A 25641-nucleotide genomic window follows, 5' to 3' on the forward strand; every position below is an offset into this window, starting at 1 on the left:
ACAAATGAGAGAGCCGTATGACCAACATTTTCCTTCTTTATTACCAAGTGAAACAGGTATATATTTACTTTTCATATATTTATTTACTCTCAAAATCTTTGGATGGGAAATTTACATGAAATGTTTGCATATTCTGTGTATTATGCACTGAATTAAACACAGGGTACATTAGTTCAAAATACATACAAGAAAGAATCCCAAAATAAAGTCAAACATTGGCAGATGTAAAATAAAAAATAAATAATTAACAGGAAATCTTTGAACTACTGCGTTTAACCATTATTTCGCAAACACTAGTAGAGCTTAAAAAAAGATTGGAAGTCAAATCCATACATCTAAACATCCTGGAATGAAATTTCTCTCATTTATTTTCTCAAGCCAATGCATTTATTCTGAAACAGGCAATTCTCTGACTTCCTCAAAACAAAGGATGTGTGACAGTTTGTGTTTCATGACTTCAAAGACTGAATTAAATTAAAAAGACACGGAGAGAGCATGTAGGGCTAACAACCTGCAGACATACCATGAGATGCTATATTAATGAGTGCATGCCAAAATAATGGCGCAAAGAGTTGGTTTGTGAAGGTGCAAAGAGGGTAGGGCTACAGATCATGGGCAGTTCCCCCTTCAAATCCTGGTTCGACTGCAGTTAAGTGTGGCCCCTTCAAATCCTGGTTCGACTGCAGTTAAGTGTGGAACTCGAAAATTACGGCAATGGCATCGGAACCGTTTGGAAATGGCATCAGAATACTTTGGAAGGGAAGTCAGGACCATTTGGAAATGGATGAGAACTTTTTGGAACTGGACCAGGGAGGAAATGTTAACCATGGTACGGACAAACAGTCTGATGCAGATTTCATGCAGTGACATTTGGACTATTACTTTCATTTGGAAGTCACATTTGCGGTTTACCTTGTTTGTACGTTAATTTTTTTTTCTCACAAGAAATCCACACTAAAATAATACGCCTATGTGAAGTGCAGGAACATGTGTCGTCACGGAAACTTGATGCATTATGAACGGTTAATATTGAAACTCAACTGACAACCACAAAGACACGTCCATATGTTCAAAGAGATCACTTTTTTTAAACATACTGCTTTTTTATCGTATGTACATTTTTTACACATTTAAATATTGCTATTAGAAAATGATAAAAACAACTATTTACTCCACACGGTGGAAAAACCAGAAAGAAAAACAAGACAAGGAGGACAGGGGGACGTGAACAGGGCTGCTCTGTTGATTGCCGAGGCTTCCCTCTCTCTAAGCTGTCACTCATCACCATTCACAAATAATAAAACAACCCAACAACTGAGGAAAAGGTCTTCCTTTCAAAGCGTTGCCCTTCCAGAGGCACGTCGGGATTCACATACCGAGGGTCAATATTACGGAAGGTATTATTATTATGCTGCTTATCTGCTTCATGTTGAGAGCAGCCACTCAATGATTATTTTCATGTTGATCTATCAGTTTTTCTTTCCATTACAGTCATTGTATATCTTTTTTGCTCATAGTTTTAGCCAGTGGTTTAATTGTATTTAATCTAATTTAATTCATATAGACGTATACAATATCAATTAATAATGGAAACAAACTTAGTGAGTAAACTCCTCTAGAGGGCGTAAAGGATGGATGAAGACTATCCCTGATCATGATATTGTTCTATATATAAATACAAATTAAACGATTCAATGTCCTGTTTAAGTAGCAAGAGAAAGATGACGTCCCGAAGATGAATTAACTCAGATCCGAAGTGGCAGTTTAAACTATTAGCCATGGATCTCATTGCACCTCATTAGCAGGTATCTGTGTAGCCACGAGCTGCCACGATGTCAACAGCCCTATCCACCTATCGGCCATCTTGGTTCCATCTAGGGTTCTAAGCGCTAGCAGGGGGGGGGGGGCAGTCTCACCCATCCTGCTAGCTTGAGAACCACAATGGCCGGGAGAAAAATAAGGCTCATGGTTGAGGATGTTTTTGAAATGATTAGGCTACTATTGATTGAAGTCATCCGACAACCAGCTAAATAAACTTAAAGCTGAAGGTAATTATGGCCGGATCTCCGTATGAATCCATCAACAATATTTTGGGGACAGAAATGATCTCCAACAAATGAAAAGAACACTAATATACCAGTTATTGGTACCGCTATAAGGACCATTTGTACTCGCCTGAAACCATATCTATATGTTGTTTTCTTGAGTGTATCTGTGAGTGTTTCTGTATTTGCGTGTCAGTTTGTGTCTGTGTGTGTGCGATCGTGTTTGATTGTACTCAAGTAATTCCACAGCGGCTGAACAAAAGCAAAAGAAAAGGTTCACAATTCGGCAGGTGCATCTGCAGTCGTGTGCTCTGAAGATGGGATGACAACAGCCAGCCTCTCCCACCTGTTATCTGTTCTCCTGGCTTTATTCCAGACCGCGTCCACTAGTTATCCGCCAGATATTTACCTGCGAGGCAGAGGAAAGACGCAGCGAGTCAGTGTGGAGAATATCAAAGCTTTAATTAAAGATATCAGTTTGCAGGTCGAAATTTGGCAGGATTTCCACTTCCACCAATTGTTTTTCCCCTATTTTGTCAGAAAGCCAACTAAAAGACCTGCTTTTAAAATACAGTCATACTATTCTACTGGTAGAGTACTGTATCATCCAACAACCGTCCTGGGACATTGGCTACATCCCATAGTCCCACATAAGGCAATATACAAGGGAAGGGGGCCTAGCAGGGAGGGTTAGGGTCTGAGCTCTACAGCTCAGTGGCTTGGTAGACAGTAATGAGGATTAGCTGTCAGTTTGGAAACATTTGGGAGGTTCCTTCTGCCCTCTAATGGCCAGAAAGCGATTCATATACTTTACGACATTCCTCATATAATAAAGGAAACGCACTCAGGGTCGGGGTGAAGGGCGCACTGACCTGCGGCGAACCTCTTCTTGACCAGGGACAGCCTGTAGCCCGATCCCACCAGCTGGATGTCACAGCCCGACAGCGTGCTCCCCTCGCTGGTGAACTGGACCGCCAGCTGGGAGGGTTTACTGGGACCTCCAGTCAACTGGAACCGGCCCAGCAGAGCCCCTACTCCTGCCCGGAAACAGACGTTAGTCTGGAGCTAGCTACCCAACCATCGGCCCCTCCTAGCAGGACCCCACCCGGGCACTGGTCTGTGGGAGAGGACCAGTCACCACCGCCCGGGCACTGGTCTGGTCTGTGGGAGAGGACCAGTGAACCAGCGCTGGTTCACTGGTCCTCTCTCACAGACCAGTGAACCAGTGGTGGTTCACTGGTCCTCTCCCACAGACCAGTGCCCCACCGCGGGTTCACTGGTCTGTGGGAGAGGACCAGTGGACGATTGTTTTTCGACGTCGCTGGGTGACCTAGCAACGCCTTGGCGATGAGAACAGCGAGGAAATGGACGACCGCCAACGGTTGGAGCGGTCTTTCCTGCTCCTCATAATGTGTCCTGTGGATGGTATTTACAGAGCGCTTATGGACGCGCAGAGGCAGGTTTTAAAGGTTGTTTGGAAACCTTTTTATTTTAGTTTATTTCATGCATTAATACCGAACTAAGTGCTTCGCCATTTGAGCGCTAGCCTCCACGCACAGGGCGAGCCGGGCTCATTGATTATTCATCAATGTCAACGGAGAGACTTCAGGATACACTATGACCGTTGTACTGTGTATTATGAAGACATTACAAAAGCTTCTGGAATAAACATATGCACAAACTATTTCACGAAGAATCTAGTCCAATAAAAATAGCACAAATAGATGGATCGCTCTAAATAACATTCATTCTCAATAAAATGTATCTTAAAATGTCCCGAAAAATTATATTCATAATACGTAAAGAAAAGATCAGAAATGTAAGGATTGACGGTACCTCCGTTCTCCGAGCGGGGGGACAGACTGGGGATCTTCCACAGGATGGTCTGCTGCTCGTGGTTCCTGGGAGCCACACAAACAGAACGCATCAGTACCGCTCAGACGAGGTCCTTAACCTCAACCCCACCTGGAGGAGAACAGCAGGAGGCTGAGGTCAGAGGTCCTTAACCTCAACCTCACCTGGAGGAGAGCAGCAGGAGGCTGAGGTCACGAGGTCCTTAACCTCAACCCCAACTAGAGAGCAGCAGGAGGCTGAGGTCAGAGGTCCTTAACCTCAACCCCAACTAGAGAGCAGCAGGAGGCTGAGGTCAGAGGTCCTTAACCTCAACCCCAACTAGAGGAGAGCAGCAGGAGGCTGAGGTCACGAGGTCCTTAACCTCAACCCCAACTAGAGGAGAGCAGCAGGAGGCTGAGGTCACGAGGTCCTTAACCTCAACCCCAACTAGAGGAGAGCAGCAGGAGGCTGAGGTCACGAGGTCCTTAACCTCAACCCCAACTAGAGAGCAGCAGGAGGCTGAGGTCAGAGGTCCTTAACCTCAACCCCAACTAGAGGAGAGCAGCAGGAGGCTGAGGTCACGAGGTCCTTAACCTCAAACCCAACTAGAGAGCAGCAGGAGGCTGAGGTCAGAGGTCCTTAACCTCAACCCCAACTAGAGGAGAGCAGCAGGAGGCTGAGGTCAGAGGTCCTTAACCTCAACCCCAACTAGAGGAGAGCAGCAGGAGGCTGAGGTCACGAGGTCCTTAACCTCAACCCCAACTAGAGGAGAGCCGCAGGAAGCTGAGGTCAGAGGGGCCCCCCCAGTCCCCTCAGAGGCCCCCCCCCCCCCCCAGTCCCCTCAGAGCTCCCCCCCCCCAGGCCCCTCAGAGGGCCCCCCCCCCCAGACCCCTCACCAGGTGGCGGGGGGCACCATGGCCTGCAGCTTGGCGCCGCCGCCGTCCACCGGCACCAGGAAGTGGATGCTGTGCAGCGGGGCGGGCGCCGCCATGGCGAGGCCGTTGTACTTGTAGTCGATCCTCAGGTCCGTGCTGCCGGGGTCGCCGCGCCAGCTCAGAGCCAGGTTCAGGGGGGTGGACTGGATCCCCTCCGAGGACACCTGGGGGGCCGGGGGGCACAGGGGGGGAGGGGGGGGAGGAGACAGACACACACAGACACACAGACAGACACACATACACACAGACACAGAGACACACAGACACAGAGAGACACACACACAGACACACACACACACAGACACACACACACACACACACACACACAGACACAGACACACACACAGACACAGAGACACACAGACACAGAGAGACACACACACAGACACACACACACACAGACACACACACACACACACACACACACACACACACACACACACACACACACAGACACAGACATACACACAGAGACACACAGACACAGAGAGACACACACACAGACACACACACACACACAGACACACACACACACACACACACACAGACACAGACACACACACAGACAGACACACACAGAGACACACACACACACACAGACACACAGACACAGAGACACACAGACACAGAGAGACACACACACAGACACAGACACACACAGACACACACACAGACACACAGACAGACAGACACACACAGACACAGAGAGACACACACACAGACACAGACACACAGACACACACAGACACACACACACACACACACACACACACACACACACACACACAGACAGACAGACAGACCGGTAGATCAATAAATAGAAAGACGAATCAATCAAATTATAGATTGACGGATAAAGCGATCAATTGAGAGACAGAGAGAAAGACAGACGAACCCATCAGCTGACAGACAGACAAACTGATCAACTGACAGACAGACAGACAGACAGACAGACAGACAGACAGACAGACAGACAGACAGACAGACAGACAGACAGACAGACAGACAGACAGACAGACAGACAGACAGACAGACAGACAGACAGACAGACAGAAAGAAAGACAGACAGCCAGCTGACCTGGTATTTAGGATAGGAAGCTACAGAGGACCACAGACAGACAGACAGCTGACCTGGTACTTAGGATAGGAAGCTACAGAGGACCACAGACAGACAGACAGCTGACCTGGTACTTAGGATAGGAAGCTACAGAGGACCACAGACAGACAGACAGACAGCTGACCTGGTACTTAGGATAGGAAGCTACAGAGGACCACAGACAGACAGACAGCTGACCTGGTACTTGGGATAGGAAGCTACAGAGGACCACAGACAGACAGACAGACAGCTGACCTGGTACTTAGGATAGGAAGCTACAGAGGACCACAGACAGACAGACAGACAGCTGACCTGGTATTTAGGATAGGAAGCTACAGAGGACCACAGACAGACAGACAGCTGACCTGGTACTTAGGATAGGAAGCTACAGAGGACCACAGACAGACAGACAGCTGACCTGGTATTTAGGACAGGAAGCTACAGAGGACCACAGACAGACAGACAGACAGCTGACCTGGTAGTTAGGATAGGAAGCTACAGAGGACCACAGACAGACAGACAGACAGCTGACCTGGTACTTGATCATGTCCACGTTGTAGTATGTTGCTTGGGGCTTCTGCTCCGCAACCCTCTTTAGGTGACTCATCAAGTTCTGCATGTTTACCCAGAACTCCTTGCTCTCCACAGTGTCTGTCGTTGAATCACTGAGGCATCACAGAGAGTTGGAAGAGAGCACAGGTCAGGTGTGTGTGTGACAGTGTGTGTAGGAGTGTGCAGAGGTGTCCTCCTACCAGCAGAGGAGCTGTGGGTTGGGCAGGACCTGCTCCAGCCGCTGGTAGTTACTGATGCTGAAGGAGAGGATGGGCGGGGAGGACTGGCTGGCAAAGTGCCTGGTGATGCCCGCCGGGAACGACAGAACCATCTCCCCGGTGATCTTCACCACACACCTGGGACCAGACACAGGGTTATGGAAACTTTATTTAACACACTTCATTTAACACTATCGCAGTCTTCAACACTGCCCTATACTTCTGATGTGGCCCACCCTTGCCTGTGTGGGACTGAATAATACAACTGGTATCGCTGTGAGTGTAAGCGTCTGGTGCAGTGACCGTCTGGTGCAGTCTGGTGACTCATGGGTTGGCTCCAGGGTGAGCAGCCCTGGCCTCTATCTGAACTCAGTGTCAATTGCTCTGTCGATAAAAGTGCCTGCAAAATAGTACTGAATGGGTAGAGAGAGTATTCAATTTCAGACAGAAGCAAATTGTAGTCTTTTAGAATTAAATAAGTCCCCAAACAGAACCCTATTTCCTATGACTTTTCCAAAGTTTTAAATTGTTTTTTTTCAAAACGCAGTCGCTAGGGAGCATGCTAGCGTACTTGCTGGGGTCGGCGCCCTTGAAGTAGGCGTTGACGGTCTCTGTGAAGGCAGCCGCCACCGGCAGCGTGTCCTGGAGCCCCACTGAGAGCGGGCTGGGCCCCCTGGACGAGCCTGCGCAGGGAGCACACACACACACACACACACACACACACACACACACGTCAAGCCTCCTTCCTCATACACTTCAGCTAAATGGCTGGCTGGACCATCAGCCAGGGATCTGAGACTGAAGACACGCAAGGGCAGCGAGAAGCAAACACACCTGAATCAGGCTTCTGGGTTCTAGAGCGGCACGGTGGGAAGGTCTGGGATTGGTGGAAAGGATGGATATTGGTATCAGAGGGGATCCACTACTTCAGGCGATGGGGCTACAATGCTTTCTGTCCACACCCTGCTTGCTGCTAGCTAGCGCTACGTTGGCTCGACTCACCTTCAAAGGCTAAATAAAACCTGCCATTGTCGAACCACACCAGAGGCTGGCAGCGCTCTGATTGGCCAGATGGGACAGGGGAGGACCACGGAATGAGCGAGAACGAATGAGAGACAAGAGGACGAAGGAGGAGGAAAAACAGGAAAACACATGATGACGACCACCATGGTGATGGTGATGATGCTCAAGAACATAAAGCTCTCGTTTCAGATCCGGTCCACATATACTGAGTGTTGGCAGGAGGCAATAAGTACAATAAGTACGCCAAAGGCACTTTTAGTGACACATGACACATGATGACACAAGATGGAACGTAAGCGGGCCTACTTCCTGTGTATGGGCGATGGCCAGGCCGTGCCCATACCAGGGGGAAGGGGGAGCAGAGGGTCTGTGAGGTTGAGGTGGTTCAGGAGGAGGAAGAGGAAGCAGCGCCCCCAGGGGTAGAGACTCTGCCCCCCACCAGCCAGGGGTAGAGACTCTGCCCCCCACCAGCCAGGGGTAGAGACTCTGCCACCCCACCAGCCAGGGGTAGAGACTCTGCCCCCCACCAGCCAGGGGTGGAGAGAGACTCTGCCCCCCCACCAGCCAGGGGTGGAGAGAGACTCTGCCCCCCCACCAGCCAGGGGTAGAGACTCTGCCCCCCACCAGCCAGGGGTGGAGAGAGACTCTGCCCCCCACCAGCCAGGGGTCACTGCTCCCCAACCAGCCAGGGGTCACTGCTCCCCAACCAGCCAGGGGTCACTGCTCCCCAACCAGCCAGGGGTCACTGCTCCCCAACCAGCCAGGGGTCACTGCTCCCCAACCAGCCAGGGGTCACTGCTCCCCAACCAGCCAGGGGTCACTGCTCCCCAACCAGCCAGGGGTCACTGCTCCCCAACCAGCCAGGGGGTCCCTGACTGGCGGTTTGTTCGTTGAAGTGATTCCCCGGTTTGTGGATGTGCTGTCGCTCCGGACTTCTGCCGTTTTGAGAGCTGTGAGAGAACGAGCTGGCGGCCATGACCACTTTATGACGGATCAATATGAAGAAGCCCTCTGAAAATAAATGCCCGTCATTCCAGGGCGGCAAAGTTGACCTTCTCCGAGGCACCGCTGGCTATGGAACCAGTATTTATTTATATTTTGTTGTATTTTTAATGATTTCTTCTCCTACTTTAAGATAGTCAGACAGACTCAGGGTGGACCTGGGGGCTGCGGTCAGGACTGGCCCCCAACGCTATGGCTCTACCCACTGAGCCCCGGGCTGCTCTGGGTACCCCCAACGGGGCCGGGGGGCACGGCCGGGTCAGACCGGCAGTACTGGGTCAGTACTGGTTCAGACCGGCAGTACTGGGTCAGTACTGGGTCAGTACTGGGTCAGTACTGGTTCAGACCGGCAGTACTGGGTCAGTACTGGGTCAGTACTGGGTCAGTACTGGTTCAGACCGGCAGTACTGGGTCAGTACTGGGTCAGTACTGGGTCAGTACTGGGTCAGTACTGGTTCAGACCGGCAGTACTGGGTCAGTACTGGTTCAGACCGTCAGTACTGGGTCAGTACTGGGTCAGTACTGGTTCAGACCGTCAGTACTGGGTCAGTACTGGGTCAGTACTGGGTCAGTACTGGTTCAGACCGGCAGTACTGGGTCAGTACTGGGTCAGTACTGGTTCAGTACTATATCGACTGGTTCAGACCAGTACCTGTGTTGGGCAGCAGCTCCCTCCCCAGGGTGGGGGTGGAGGCGGCGGAGGAGATGGAGGAGGAGCTCTCTGCCCGGGCCAGGGGGGCGAAGGGGGGGGGGCTGGGCGCCACCGGGGGGCTGAAGGGCCGCACCTGGACACACACACACACACACACACACACACACACACACACACACACACACACACACACACACACACACACACACACACACACACACACACACACACACACACACACACACACACACACACAGAGGACAGCAAAGAGGAAGTCAGTTCGTCAGACAGAACTAGTAGAGCGAGAGCAAAATAGAAAGAACTACACTTAAAAAGACAGTAAAAAGTTCCACAGGCTGAATATTGGGGAGCTCAGGCTGTAGCAGAGCGACCTGGAGGCTGGAGGGAGAAGAGACATCACAACCAACAGAGGGAGGGTGAGAGAAGAGACATCACAACCAACAGAGGGAGGGTGAGAGGGAGAAGAGACATCACAACCAACAGAGGGAGGGTGAGAGGGAGAAGAGACATCACAACCAACAGAGGGAGGGTGAGAGAAGAGACATCACAACCAACAGAGGGAGGGTGAGAGGGAGAAGAGACATCACAACCAACAGAGGGAGGGTGAGAGGGAGAAGAGACATCACAACCAACAGAGGGAGGGTGAGAGGGAGAAGAGACATCACAACCAACAGAGGGAGGGTGAGAGAAGGAACCTCTGAAGGGAAGCATCCACAGAAGAGGACATTGGAGGAGGTGAAGGAGGGAGGAAGGGAGGAGGGAGGGAGGGAGGGAGGGAGGGAGGAAGGAGGGGAGGAAGAAGAAGAAGAGGAGGAGGAGGAGGAGGAGGAGGAGGAGGAGGAGGAGGAGGAGGAGGAGGAGGAGGAGGAGGAGGAGGAGGAGAGCAGCTTCTCACCTGGTCAGCCATCGGCCTCCCGGGGGGCAGCTTTGGCCGTGAGGAGGGGCGAGGGGGAGGAGGAGGGGGTACAGGACTCCCTGCTGAGTGAGGAGTGGCTGGCCGTGCTGGAGACGACAGGCCTGGAACACAGAGACCGGCCGTCATACAATAACAACCAGTGCCTTAGAGGGGGATCAATGACGCCTGGTAACCCATTGATCAGTAATCTAGCGTCTGACAGCGGACGGCGTCTGGCTGAACGGGCTCCATTTCTTAAGATGAATGCTTTCTTCTACCGATCATGTCGCTGATCTGGAAGTGTGTAATCGGCCAACACAAACTTGGCCAGCGGTAGCAAACTGTATAAGAGTCTGTAAAGGTTTAAAACAACGCTGTGTAGACTGGACACTGGAGAAATACATTTCTACAGTGTTCAGACTTCCCAAGGCTTCATCCACTGGCTCAAATGAGTCTTCATCGGTTGAATATCTCAGAAACAAAACAGGAACAAGGCGAAACCCAGCCTGGTCCAGACTCTCGTACATCATTTCATTTGCACAGAGAGTCTGGTCCTACTCAATTGACAAACGTTAACTCACTTGAAGGCGGGTGTCACTCTGTTGAAGTTTAAAACTATTGGATCTGCCCAGTGCCACTCTGGATCTGCCATAACCAATCGCTAACGTTGCGCGCAGGCTGTAAACAAACCAAACACCGTGCGTGAAGATGTCCGTCAACGAGGGCTGACTTTAACGTCAGTGATCTCAGCCACTCCCTCTGTTCGCTGATTGGGCCCAGAATCTGTGCGATCTTCACCTTGATGTTCTGCTATAACATTAATCTGGCACGATAGGTCACTTTGATTTGTGCAAATTAGATTGTAGGGAAAGCAGTAAAATATTGTTGCCCAATGGTAAGATACAATTACACATTATAGCTTTTGTTTGGCTGGCTGAATTTAAGGGAGAGGGGAAAAATAATTGACAGATTTTGACTGCTTCATAGTTGAGGTGTGTCATTGCACAGTTTATTAAATGTAATCAGTTTTGAAAACCACAGCTGGTGCTCCCTAATTTAAACTCCACTCCTTCAATAACTTGAAACATTGTGCGGAAGCTGCAACCCACTTCATTTGAGGCATCGACTGTTTTGCTAATCCGTATTGGCAGTTAGTCCGATAACAGGCTGTTCTTAAGAAGTGTCTCAAGGAAGCCCAGTCGCTGTTATTATGTGACTGAACTCCAGAGAGAAGTGCTAGGAATCAAATTGATATTAAATTGACATCAAACAAGCAGCAGGAGGAGGGAAAGAGCAGAGAAATTGTAATGTTAATGAGAGATTTCCAATTAAAAGTGTCATGGTTAAAAAATACGTTTCTGTTTAGAAATCTTGTATTTAAAGTGAAACTAAAAGTACAAACTGAAACTGAAACTGAAAGTAAAAGTAAAAGTGAAAGTGAATAGTTAATAATATCCCCTCATTTTCTTCCGCTTATCCGGGGTCGGGTCGCGGGGGGAGCAGCTCAAGCAGTTAGTTAATAATATATATATTAATAATATATATTAATAATATTCAGATTAAATTGAAAGCCAGATTGGCCTTTCTCTTCCGTAATAAAGCATCCTTCACACGCTCTGCTAAACTTACACTTGTAAAAATGACTGCCCATCGTTGACTATGGTGATACAATCTATAAAATGGCTTCAAAAACAGCGCTACACAAACTGGACGTTCTTCACCATTCAGCTATCCGCTTTGCCACCAATGCTCCCTTTGATACACACCACTGTGAACTTTTCAAACTGGTGGACTGGCCCTCGCTCCAAACCCGTCGACTCCGACATTGACTTCAGTTTATATATACAGTAAGACCCTCCTGGGCAAGACCCCGTATTACCGTTCCTCCCTTCTCCGTCTCTCTAGAAGCACTTACCGCATCATCTGAGCTTATCAAACTCATCAACCCACTCACCAGGACTACCTTCGGGCGAAAACTCCTTTCATTTTGCAGCAGCTTTTGACTGGAACAAAATTCAAGACACCCTCAAACTTACAGCTTTCATATCACAGTCTGCCTTCAAGCAGAAACTTAACTATGTCTTAGTAGAGCCCCCCTGCTCCTGTTGATTCCATTGTTTCTTTGCATTACACCCTTCACACACAATATAACATTGACCCATCTTAATTATTATTATTATTTATAGTGCATTGGTGTTTTCTATTTTCTTTCTGTACATAGGCTATGTATTTGTATATCCGTTTTATATTTGTCTAAATTAGTCATGCTTGTGCTTTTGTTATTTGTACCTTTCATTCCTGGAGGGGCCTCTTGGACCAGATCAATATTGTAAATAAGAAACTGTTCTTAATGTTTTATCTGGAAAAATAAAGGTTTAAAACAACAACACACTCACCGCTGCCAGAGTACGGTCCCGGGGACGACATGAAGGACCGGTAGGTGGTGGGGGGCAGCGGCGGCGGGGTGCCCCTGAACCCCGCCGTCGCCTCCCTGGGGGGGGTCGCCTCCCTGGGGGGGGTCATCTCCCTGGGAGACCCCACCGCGTCCGCCAGCTCGTCCCTCAGGAAGGCCGCGTCGGGGGTCCTCCTCCCCCCCAGGACCAGCGGGGATGGGACCCCCGGTCGCCACGGTGACCATCGCTCGGCCGGCAGCGGGGGGGCGGGGCTGGTGGGGGCGGGGCTGGAGGGGGGGGGCGGCGAGGCGTAACGCGCCAGCTCCCGCACCTCCTCGTCGAAGGCCTCCTCGTCCAGCCCCCCCGGGGGGAGGGTGGGGGGGGAGAAGTCGGGCGGGAGAGGGGGCGCGGGCTGGTCCGGGGGGGGTCCCAGCACGACGGAGGGGGGGGAGTCGGGGGGGGAGCAGGGGGGAGACGACCTCGCGGAGAAAGAAGGAGGAGACTTAGAGGAGAAAAGGGGAGGAGACTGACGGGAGAAAAGGGGAGGAGACTGACGGGAGAAAGGGGGAGGAGACCGATGGGAGGAAGGGGGAGGAGACTGATGGGAGGAAGGGGGAGAAGAATCTCCTGGCTGACGGGAGAAAGGGGGAGGTGACCGATGTGAGAAAGGGGGAGGGGCCTGATGTGAGAAAGGGGGAGGAGCCTGATGTGATTGACGGGAGAAAGGGGGAGGAGACTGGTGAGAGAAAGGGGGAGGAGACTCTCCTGGCTGACGGGAGAAAGGGGGAGGTGACCGATGTGAGAAAGGGGGAGGAGCCTGATGTGCAAAAAGGGGAGGAGCCTGATGGGAGAAAGGGGGAGAAGACTGGTGGGAGAAAGGGGGAGGAGACTCTCCTGGCTGACGGGAGAAAGGGGGAGATGACCGATGGGAGAAAGGGGGAGGAGACTGTGGGGAGAATGGGCGGGGCGATGAGTGGGAGAAGGGGGGGGGCGAGGGAGGAGACCCGTCGGAGGAGAAGGGGGGGGGGGGGAGGGGGGCGGCTCGCTGGGGGGCGGGCCGGGCGAGAGGCAGGGGGGGGAGGGGCTGGAGGAGGGCGTGTCGGGGGGAGGAGACTCCGGGGGGGGCGGGGCAGGCTCCTCGGGGGGGGGCGGTCTCTCGCTGCCGAAGGTCACCCAGCGGGAGGCTGCCGCGTCGTCGCCCAGCGGGGGGGGGTCGCCGAACACCTCGTCAGGGGAGTCTTGGAAGGAGACGGGCGATTGGATGTTCAGGTAGATGGGGGCGGAGCTTCGGGAGACCCCTCCCCCTTTCGGGGGGTCGACTGGAGGGGAAGGTAAGGAGACGTTGAGTGACACTCCACTGTCCACTTTAAACAACTCATCTCACCAAACAAAGTGCTGGGAAACCCCCCAGTGAAGCAGAGTCTTACCGGGGGGGTCCGAGGGGTAACCATAGCGACTGGAGGAGGGGAGGTTCTTTGGAGGCAGCGGGGGAGGGGCTGAAACACAGGCAGGCCGTTAAAGCAGCAGTTTTAGAGTGAAGGATCGGTGGGACGGAGGGGGGGGGGGCAGGGAGCTGGGGGGGGGGGGGGTCAGGGAGCGGGGGGGGGGGTCAGGGAGCTGGGGGGGGGCGGGGGGGGGTCGGGGAGCTGGGGGGGGCGGGGGGGGGTCGGGGAGCTGGGGGGGAGGGGGGTGAGGGAGCTGGGGGGGGGGGGTCAGGGAGCTGGGGGGGGGGTCGGGGAGCTGGGGGTCAGGGAGCTGGGGGGGGGTCAGGGAGCTGCGGGGGGGGTCGGGGAGCTGGGGGGGGGTCGGGGAGCTGGGGGGGGGGGTCAGGGAGCTGGGGGGGGGGGGGGTCGGGGAGCTGGGGGGGGTCAGGGAGCTGGGGGGGGTCAGGGAGCTGGGGTCAGGGAGCTGGGGGGGGGGGGGGGGGGCGGCCTACCTCCCATGGGGAAGCCCCCGCTGTAGGAGGTCTCAGGCTGCGGTCGGGGCGGCTCCCCCCACGCGTCCCCCGGCACCACTGCATCAAACACACCAGTGAGCCCCCCCCAGGGAGGGGAATCCAGAACCGGGCTGAACAAGAACCGGTGCTGAACAAGAACCGGTTCTTGTTCAGAACCGGTTCTCGTTCAGCACCGGTTCTTGTTCAGCCCGGTTCTTGTTCAGCACCGGTTCTCGTTCAGCACCGGTTCTCGTTCAGCACCGGTTCTTGTTCAGCCCGGTGAACCAGTTCCTTGTGATCCTAACTGCCTGCTTAACGATTCTGCTCATCAGTTCCGGTCGTTCCAAACGCGCCACGGCGTCTCCCACGCGCTGCTTTGATTGGCTCAGAGCGCAGCCCGCCGGCGCCCAGGCAACGCTCTGAGCTCGGTGGTATTTCACGTGTACAGACGACAATATGGCCATTTGCAACAATAGTAAAGTTTCCGTTTCGTCAAAGGGGGGAGCGACCTCCAATAGAACATTTGGCCGCACAGCGAGTGAGTCCAGCAGCGGAGCTATCGGGACGCCGCTATTAATGCAGAGTGTGCGTGTATGTATACGTATGTATATATATATATAATAACAGTGCTATATTGTAATTGGGGTAGTATAAAGGGTATGAATACATAATGTGGAATGAATACGTAACTGAATTCACATGTATTAAAAACGAATAACGTTATTACCTTAAATAACCGATCCACCGTCTCTTTACAGAAGACTTCTTTGTTTTTTTTAGGTCAGTTAAATTTTGTTACAAGTTTAATACAAATGAGCACTGTTAATATTCCAAAAGACACAAGCTCTTACTTGACTGTTTTCAGTCTGTGTTTTTAGTTTTATGGCACATAATGAGGGCATTTGGGCTTAAAAAGCCAAACATATCTTTTTTTTGTCTAGACCAATTAATTTGAAAATGTACAATTTCCTAATACTATACGCACTTCTGATCAGATATTAAAGAGAGTTAATACAAACAAACAAATTTGTACTTATTTTCTCACCCAATGAGAATCGATGAGCAGAATGGTAATGGTTAAGTTCTAATCAATGCCCTCCCTGGGAGCTATGCACGGTGATACTGAGCGGGGAGCTATGCACGGTGATACTGAGCGGGAGCTATGCACTGTGATACTGAGCGGGGAGCTATGCACGGTGATACTGAGCGGGAGCTATGCACGGTGATACTGAGCGGGGAGCTATGCACGGTGATACTGAGCGGGGAGCTATGCATGGTGATACTGAGCGGGGAGCTATGCACGGTGATACTGAGCGGTGATACTGAGCGGTGAGCTATGCACGGTGATACTGAGCGGGGGCTATGCACGGTGATACTGAGCGGGGAGCTATGCACGGTGATACTGCGCGGGGAGCTATGCACGGTGATACTGACCGTCGTATGTGGGGTAGCTGGGCTCGGGAGGAAGCCCGAAGAAGGACGGAACGTTCTGGTGCAGTCTGTGACTGGAGGGAAAAGCAGAGATGAATACATTACATCCTGAACATGAACAAATTCAAAGAGTTCACCCACTTGAGTTTATTTCCTTAATTTCTGTAAAAAAACAAGCTATGAAAAACATTCAAAAGTAGAAACTTGTGTGTTAGTTTAGACCAACTGTCCCCTCACAATAGCTGGGGGGGGAACTGAATGCGTCATTTCCCATTCAGTTCCCCCCCCAGCTGGTGCTCAGAACCAGTTCCCCCCCCAGCTGGTGCTCAGAACCAGTTCCCCCCCCAGCTGGTGTTCAGAACCAGGACGGGACCCGGGAGGCCGTTGGGGGCGTAGGGCCCGGTAAAGAGGAGGCTCACATGGGGTTGTCCGGAGCAGGGCTGGGTGTGGGGGTGGATCGTCTGGGCCGGGCGATCTCCTCACCTGTCCCCAAAACAGGAGAGAGCAGATCAACACCACATATTCAGAGGGGGGGGGGGGGGTCGGGGAACTAGAAGCCCGACATCACCAGACCTATTCACAAACACTAGCTTGGAGCCCCGCCGTTCACTTTCCATTTCCAAGGGCGCAGACCAAAATGCCTCTGGACATAATTGGATCGACCCAGAACCAATCACAGCAGCGGAACGTGTGACGCTGGTTGATGACGCAGATGCCTCCAAACGCTGCTAAACGCTTGTGATTGGCCAGAACCGGGCAGGGCTTGCTGGAGATCTGTCTGATGGGATGGGGGGGGGTATTATGGGACATTATGACCTCAGCCAGTGTTAACCAGAACGGACGCCAGGGCAAAGGACAGCAGGTCCCCTGCTCGGGACATTATGACCTCAGCTAGTGTTAACCAGAACGGACGCCAGGATAAGCTTCACGTTTTTGTAATTATAAGGAGTGAATGTTGTGAGTGTACTTACAAGATAGGTTCCTCTTCATCTGACCCTGTAACCAAACAGAAAGACAGGACCATTTAAAAGGAGCATACACTTTGGAACCTGAAGCCACACATACATGACCTACAGTACACGCGTCATACTGGTGGGTTCACCCCCAGCCCTCAGCCTGCCTCCTGGACACACGGGGCCCGACTGCTCTCACACCGGGGCCCTGACTGCTGTCACACCGGGGCCCGACTGCTCTCACACCGGGGCCCGACTGCTCTCACACCGGGGCCCGACTGCTGTCACACCGGGGCCCGACTGCTCTCACACCGGGGCCCGACTGCTGTCACACCGGGGGCCCGACTGCTGTCACACCGGGGCCCGACTGCTCTCACACCGGGGCCCGACTGCTCTCACACCGGGGCCCGACTGCTGTCACACCGGGGCCCGACTGCTCTCACGCCGGGGCCCGACTGCTGTCACGCCGGGGCCCGACTGCTGTCACGCCGGGGCCCGACTGCTGTCACACCGGGGGCCCGACTGCTGTCACACCGGGGCCCGACTGCTGTCACACCGGGGGCCCGACTGCTGTCACACCGGGGCCCGACTGCTGTCACACCGGGGCCCGACTGCTGTCACACCGGGGCCCGACTGCTGTCACACCGGGGGCCCGACTGCTGTCACACCGGGGGCCCGACTGCTGTCACACCGGGGGCCCGACTGCTGTCACACCGGGGCCCGACTGCTCTCACACCGGGGGCCCGACTGCTGTCACACCGGGGCCCGACTGCTGTCACACCGGGGGCCCGACTGCTGTCACACCGGGGCCCGACTGCTGTCACACCGGGGCCCGACTGCTGTCACACCGGGGGCCCGACTGCTGTCACACCGGGGCCCGACTGCTGTCACACCGGGCCCCTGACTGCTGTCACACCGGGCCCCTGACTGCTGTCACACCGGGCCCCTGACTGCTGTCACACCGGGGCCCGACTGCTCTCACACCGGGGCCCTGACTGCTGTCACACCGGGCCCCTGACTGCTGTCACACCGGGCCCCTGACTGCTGTCACACCGGGGCCCGACTGCTGTCACACCGGGGCCCGACTGCTGTCACACCGGGGCCCGACTGCTGTCACACCGGGCCCCTGACTGCTGTCACACCGGGCCCCTGACTGCTGTCACACCGGGGCCCGACTGCTGTCACACCGGGGGCCCGACTGCTCTCACACCAAGGCCCGACTGCTGTCACACCGGGGCCCGACTGCTGTCAGGCCGGGGCCCGACTGCTGTCACACCGGGGCCCGACTGCTGTCAGGCCGGGCCCCACCTATCACGGTGGGGCCCCCAGGACCCATCTTATATTTAGTGTCACAGCAGATAAAACATGCAACCCGTTTTCATCCCTGTGTCAGAAAGGGGAGATATAATTATCATTTCTCTGTGTTTATTTATAATCAATAGTGCAGTATTGCACTTTTCACTCTTCAAACACACTATGCACTATTGGTCACTTAATGACCAATTAAACAGAAAAGGCAGGTAGGTTTCCACAAGATTTTTTATACAACAATTGATTGTGGCCAACCCACAATCAATCTTGTTCCATGCTGTGACCCACTTATGGTTCCAGTGTGATCCCGGTTTGAGGACCACGGATCTACACTAAACAGCACACAACACACACAACACACACAACACACACACCGGCTACGGAACGCGTGAGGAAAAGCAAGGGGAGGGGGGGTGCTGGGACAGCCAGGGGAGGGGGGGTGCTGGGACAGCCAGCCAGCAGACGGGAGACAGACTCACCGGGCTTCGTCTCTGAGAACAGCAGAGGGTAAGAGAGAACTGGTTAGAGAGGGCTACATTCACCACCTCTCTCTCTCTCTCTCTCTCTCTCTCTCTCTCTCTCTCTCTCTCTCTCTCTCTCTCTCTCTCTCTCTCTCTCTCTCTCTCTCTCTCTCTCTCTCTCTCTCTCTCTCTCTCTCTCTCTCTCTCTCTCTCTCTCTCTCTCTCTCTCTCTCTCCCACACAAAAAAAGAAGGCAGAAGAAACTAAGCAAAGGTCTTACCGGACTTCTCTTCTACAAGAAGGATGGCAGAGAGAGAGAGAGAGAGGACGAGAGACAGGAAGAGAGAGAGAGACAGACAGACAGACAGACAGACAGGAAGAGAGGAAGAGGATGACTCATATTGAACAGGTCACAGTGAATACCACAACGTGGCTCGGCAGGTTGTGTATAAGTGTTGGCTCTGTGTATCCTATCCTTCACTACAGAGGCTACTACAGGCCGGGTAACGTGGAGCTCTGCGCTGAAGAGCCTCATGTTTCAGCGGGTCTTTTGCTCTTGGGTCTCTTCCGCACCGACAACAAATGCGATTTCTCGCCACAAACACGGGGACAGCCGATGATCTGATCTAATGTGATGAAGACGATGACGACGGGTCTAACAAACAAACAACCTCATCAGCAGATTACACGCTCTCGCAGTGGTTTTACTTTCATCGTCAGCGGAAATGAAGCGGAAAAGCGTAGCTGGGAGAAAGAGCGTGCGGGCTGGATGTGGTACTCATGGTGGTGTACCACCATGAGTACAACGTCCAGCCCGCGGTACCCATAAGCTACGGCCACGACGTGTACTCATGGTGGTGTACCACCATGAGTACAACGTCCAGCCCGCGGTACCCATAAGCTACGGCCACGACGTGTACTCATGGTGTACCACCATGAGTACAACGTCCAGCCCGCGGTACCCATAAGCTACGGCCACGACGTGTACTCATGGTGTACCACCATGAGTACAACGTCCAGCCCACGGTACCCATAAGCTACGGCCACGACGTGTACTCATGGTGGTACACCAGGAGGTACCCATAAGCTACGGCCACGACGTGTACTCATGGTGGTACACCAGGAGGTACCCATAAGCTACGGCCACGACGTGTACTCATGGTGGTACACCAGGAGGTACCCATAAGCTACGGCCACGATGTGTACTCATGGTGGTACACCAGGAGGTACCCATAAGCTACGGCCACGACGTGTACTCATGCTGGTACACCAGGAGGTACCCATAAGCCACGGCCACGACGTGTACTCATGGTGGTACACCAGGAGGTACCCATAAGCTACGGCCACGACGTGTACTCATGCTGGTACACCAGGAGGTACCCATAAGCTACGGCCACGACGTGTACTCATGCTGGTACACCAGGAGGTACCCATAAGCCACGGCCGTGACTGTTTGTTGGCCACACTGACTTCAGCGGTCCCTCCACGTATAAAACAGAAACACTTTTATTTTCGGCCGGTCGAGACAGAATAAGTCGTGTTTTGATTTGAACTGAACGGCGTGTCGGAACGCTTCATGACTAGTTCAGGGTCTCCGCTGAGAGGGGGACAACAGATCTAAACAGACCCCGCCCAGCTGGTGTTTCTGACTGCCCTCCCACAATGCACCGCGTTGCCCTCATCTGCGTCGTTTTGTTCTCACGAGCTGGCCGCTCCAGAGACCGTATTCTGAGGCTGAACTAGAGTTTACTGAGATTAAACCTAAACTCAGTAAACTACCGTTTACTGAGATTAAACCTAATCTCAGTAGACTGTGGGAAGGTTGTTGGAATTGGGTTGTTCCCTTTGTGACGTTGAAGTAGCTAAACTCAGAGAAGTATGGAGGTCTGACGTATGGAGGTCAGTATCAGGTGTATGGAGGTCTGTATCAGGTGTATGGAGGTCAGTCTCAGGTGTATGGAGGTCAGTATCAGTGTATGGAGGTCAGTATCAGTGTATGGAGGTCAGTATCAGGTGTATGGAGGTCAGTATCAGGTGTATGGAGGTCAGTATGGAGGTCAGTATCAGGTGTATGGAGGTCAGTATCAGGTGTATGGAGGTCAGTATCAGGTGTATGGAGGTCAGTCTCAGGTGTATGGAGGTCTGTCTCAGGTGTATGGAGGTCAGTCTCAGGTGTATGGAGGTCTGTCTCAGGTGTATGGAGGTCAGTCTCAGGTGTATGGAGGTCAGTCTCAGGGGTATGGAGGTCAGTCTCAGGGGTATGGAGGTCTGTCTCAGCCCTCACCAGGGCGGGGGACAGGGCCAGGCCTCCCACGGACGCCTTCAGCTCGTCCACCGACGGCGCTCCACGGTGGACGCTCTCCGAGACCAGCGGCTTGATCTTGATCTTGAACTTCCTGCGGCTCTCCTCCTCGTCCTCCGACTCGCTGGAGGAGAAGAACTGCTTGGCCCTGGAAGCTGCTTCACACGGGGTCAGGGAGAGGTCAACTGGAACGCCGGGAGAGGTCAACGGGAACGCCGGGAGCGACAGAGCGCGGTCGCCATCCTGAAGCTAACTCTGTCTGTCTGTCTGTCTGTCTGTCTGTCTGTCTGTCTGCCTGCCTGCCTGCCTGCCTGCCTGCCTGCCTGCCTGCCTGTCTGTCTGTCTGTCTGTCTGTCTGTCTGTCTGTCTGTCTGTCTGTCTGTCTGTCTGTCTGTCTGCCTGCCTGCCTGCCTGCCTGTCTGTCTGTCTGTCTGTCTGTCTGTCTGTCTGTCTGTCTGTCTGTCTGTCTGTCTGTCTGTCTGTCTGTCTGTCTGTCTGCCTGCCTGCCTGCCTGCCTGCCTGCCTGCCTGCCTGTCTGTCTGTCTGTCTGTCTGTCTGTCTGTCTGTCTGTCTGTCTGACCAGCCTTGTCCCAAGAGGATCTGAGCGGGTGTCATCTTCAAACTCTTCTCATTAATAATTAATACCAAAGATCCACCTGATAATTCTCTGACTATCCACTGATATCAAGAGAGGAAAAATCTAATTTCAATTCCCACTCTTCTATCTTTAATAAACAACTCATTCTGAAGCGCTCACTACTCTAACCGATCGATCCTCCGTTTAAGAGACGGGGACAGGAGTTGTGAAGCTGTTCTTCCATGACCCACGTCCTCTACGTCCCGCGGCCTCAGAGGGAGCCCTCCTCACGGGGGTATGGACCAGAGGAAGAGGGGCGGTGGTGGTGGAGGTGGTTAGGGGGTCTAGTGATGAAGCCCCGGTTAACTCTGAGGAGCACCGCTTCAATGGGTCACTCTGTCAGACAGGTCCACTGCCGTCCAAGCTAAACTAAGCTAAGCTAAGCTAAGGTAAACTAAGCTAAACTAAGCTAAGCTAAACTAAACTAAGCTAAGCTAAACTAAGCTAAACTAAGCTAAGCTAACCTAAACTAAGCTAAGCTAAGCTAAGCTAAACTAAGCTAAGCTAAACTAAGCTAAACTAAGCTAAGCTAAACTAAGCTAAACTAAGCTAAACTAAGCTAAGCTAAGCTAAGCTAAACTAAGCTAAGCTAAACTAAGCTAAACTAAGCTAAGCTAAACTAAACTAAGCTAAGCTAAGCTAAGCTAAACTAAGCTAAGCTAAACTAAGCTAAACTAAGCTAAGCTAAACTAAGCTAAACTAAGCTAAGCTAACGGCCTGCAGGACGGCTGAAGGATACCCTCTCCTTCCTCCCCTGGTCGGAGGCTGAAGCCCTCCTCGTCAACGTCTGGAGAGGCCTGGAGAGGAGGAGACAGGAGACGAGACGAGGAGACGAAGGAAGAGAGGGAGGGGAGGAGAGGAGACAGGAGGGGAGGAGACGAGGAGCCGAAGGAAGAGAGGGAGGGGAGGAGACAGGAGGGGAGGAGACAGGAGGGGAGGAGAGGAGACGAAGGAGACAGGAGGGGAGGAGAGGAGACGAAGGAGACAGGAGGGGAGGAAACAGGAGGAGACAGGAGGGGAGGAGAGGAGACGAGGAGACGAAGGAAGAGAGGGAGGGGAGGAGACAGGAGGAGGCAGGAGGGGAGGAGAGGAGGGGAGGAGACGAAGGAAGAGAGGGAGGGGAGGAGAGTAGACGAGGAGACGAAGGAAGATAGGGAGGGGAGGAGACAGGAGAAGAGGAGACGGGAGGGGAGACGAGACGAGGAGACGAAGGAAGAGAGGGAGGGGAGGAGACAGGAGGAGAGGAGAGGAGAGGAGGAGAGGAGAGGAGGAGAGGAGAGGAGGAGGAGAGAAGGGAGGAGAGAAGGGAGGAGAAGACGAAATAGGAGGAGACAAACGTTACTGTAGCATAGTTACGCTAACCAGCTCAACTCCATTTCCTCCATGCCGACTTATGTTGACTGGAAGTCCCTCAGATGTTGTCAGCAGGCCAAATAAAACACAAACTGAAAGGTATAATCGAGGTCACTTCCTTCATGGAACATTACCGACATGTGGTTTAAACCCACAAAATGTCTACGATGGCTGCAACATTCAGCCACCGTCAGAGTCCCGCATGACTCTTCTGCCACTCAGGGCGAGGTGAAGGTAGAGAGGGAAGTGAATGAATGACTCACATATCTGTCCCAGTCGATCTCCCCGTAGAAGCCATTGGGAGCCCCGTTGGCCTTTTTCTATTCAGAAGAAGACAGGAGATGTTAGTGATGGTGAATCAATAGGGCTTGTACGTCAGAATGCATCATGGGATTTATGATTGGCTGCCATATTGAGAGGACTCAAGGAGGGTTGTAGTACTTTACTACTAAATCCTAAATTAACGCAGATAGACAGAGTATCCTGGTGCAAAGAAGACTCTATCTGGCCACGTCTCCTAGGAGAAAGACTGGCAGTTCCATACAAAGCAACGTCTCCACATCATGACAAAACATTTCACGATGAACAGCTACACAATAACTAATGAAAACTTTACTACCAACACAATAACTAACATTGCAATGCTCCTATGCTTCCAAAATGGAGGTTGTGATTGCTTTGCGTCGCTGCTATGTACATGAATGGGATTAGCGCATTTGGCAGGTAGCATCACAATGTAGCAGGGCTGAGTGACTCACTCAAAGAACCCAAATATCCTGGTAACAATCATCTAACAATGGTGGTCTTTCAGGTTATTATCTCGTTACTGTACCAAAAAGCTGTTTCGAGAAACAGGTTCAATAATCTATTAGACTGAACCAAGTAAGAATGAGTCAACAAATGTGTCTTAATCAGTCTAGTTTAATTAACCGTTGACTCAATTCCTTTTACTGTTATCCAGCATTCATTACCAAGAGGAAACAAAGTGTATTGTGATGTAACCAAACTACTGTGACCCTGGAGGCAGTCTCCCATCACAATATCCATTTTAGATCAATACATCCCCATCTCTAACACGGGCATGCTAACAACGACAGAATCACCCACAGTGAGCTGGAGACTTTAAAGCACGAGCCTATAGAACCGACAGTGGACCAAACATGGCCTAGACACAACCCGAGCCTATAGAACCGACAGTGGACCAAACATGGCCCAGACACAACCCGAGCCTATAGAACCGACAGCGGACCAAACATGGCCCAGACACAACCCGAGCCTATAGAACCGACAGTGGACCAAACATGGCCTAGACACAACCCGAGCCTATAGAACCGACAGAGAACCAAACATGGCCTAGACACAACCCGAGCCTATAGAACCGACAGCGGACCAAACATGGCCCAGACACAACCCGAGCCTATAGAACCGACAGTGGACCAAACATGGCCCAGACACAACCCGAGCCTATAGAACCGACAGCGGACCAAACATGGCCTAGACACAACCCGAGCCTATAGAACCGACAGTGGACCAAACATGGCCTAGACACAACCCGAGCCTATAGAACCGACAGTGGACCAAACATGGCCTAGACACAACCCGAGCCTATAGAACCGACAGAGAACCAAACATGGCCCAGACACAACCCGAGCCTATAGAACCGACAGCGGACCAAACATGGCCTAGACACAACCCGAGCCTATAGAACCGACAGCGGACCAAACATGGCCTAGACACAACCCGAGCCTATAGAACCGACAGCGGACCAAACATTAGTGCACTAACAATGTGGGTTATACACCTCTTAGCGACAACTGGCCCCAAAACAACTGGCCCCAAAACAACTGGCCCCAAAACTACTGGCCCCAAAACTACTGGCCCCAAAACAACTGGCCCCAAAACAAAATCGAAAGACTGAAAAGCATTTTTCAGACCCATTTCATCCTCCATTTTTAAATGTACTCACGCTTCCTTTCTTCCCGCCACTTCCACTTCCTTCTTTGTCAGGTGAGCTCCTACGGGTCGAGGGAGAGACGAGACAAAGGTGAGTGTCACCACGGTAACAACGTCATCGCACGTGCAACAGCATCTCTCCGGCGGCGGCCAGGTGCCACCGGCTGGCGCCGTGCGGGCCAGCTCTGGGGCGGAGCGGCGTAAGAGACGTGGAGCATTAATCAGGTGTTGGTAGGTTACGGTGTACTGTACCGTTACAGTACACTGTAACGGTACAGTACACTGTTACAGTGTACTGTAACGTTACAGTGTACTGTAACGTTACAGTGCACTGTACCGTTACAGTACACTGTAACAGTGTACTGTAACAGTGTACTGTAACGGCACAGTACACTGTAACGTTACAGTACACTGTAACGTTACAGTGTACTGTAACGTTACAGTACACTGTTACAGTACAGTGTACTGTAACGTTACAGTGCACTGTAACGTTACAGTACACTGTTACAGTACAGTGTACTGTACCGTTACAGTACACTGTAACGTTACAGTACACTGTAACGTTACAGTGTACTGTACCGTTACAGTACACTGTAACGTTACAGTACACTGTTACAGTGTACTGTAACGGTACAGTGTA

The 25641-nt window shown here is 52.4% G+C and overlaps 1 protein-coding gene across 1 annotated transcript; it reads right to left on the reverse strand.

The window, feature by feature from the left end:
* Positions 1 to 25109, reverse strand: LOC130387410 (SH3-containing GRB2-like protein 3-interacting protein 1). The gene is made up of 21 exons (XM_056596462.1): positions 25015 to 25109; positions 23312 to 23368; positions 22435 to 22492; positions 21041 to 21216; positions 17004 to 17028; positions 16452 to 16515; positions 16036 to 16106; positions 14602 to 14679; positions 14093 to 14161; positions 13688 to 13984; positions 12669 to 13157; positions 10273 to 10394; positions 9351 to 9489; positions 7682 to 7738; positions 7251 to 7362; positions 6662 to 6817; positions 6442 to 6574; positions 4775 to 4977; positions 3882 to 3946; positions 2918 to 3082; positions 1 to 2454 (listed from the first exon to the last, which is right to left on the reverse strand). The coding sequence occupies exons 5-21, from the start codon at positions 17020 to 17022 to the stop codon at positions 2432 to 2434; spliced, it is 2262 nt and encodes a 753-aa protein (XP_056452437.1). The 5' UTR covers positions 17023 to 17028; positions 21041 to 21216; positions 22435 to 22492; positions 23312 to 23368; positions 25015 to 25109; the 3' UTR covers positions 1 to 2431.
* Positions 25110 to 25641: the final 532 nt, after the last annotated feature.

Source organism: Gadus chalcogrammus, chromosome 8, assembly GCF_026213295.1.
Source record: "Gadus chalcogrammus isolate NIFS_2021 chromosome 8, NIFS_Gcha_1.0, whole genome shotgun sequence".
NCBI classification, from domain to species: Eukaryota; Metazoa; Chordata; class Actinopteri; order Gadiformes; family Gadidae; genus Gadus; species Gadus chalcogrammus.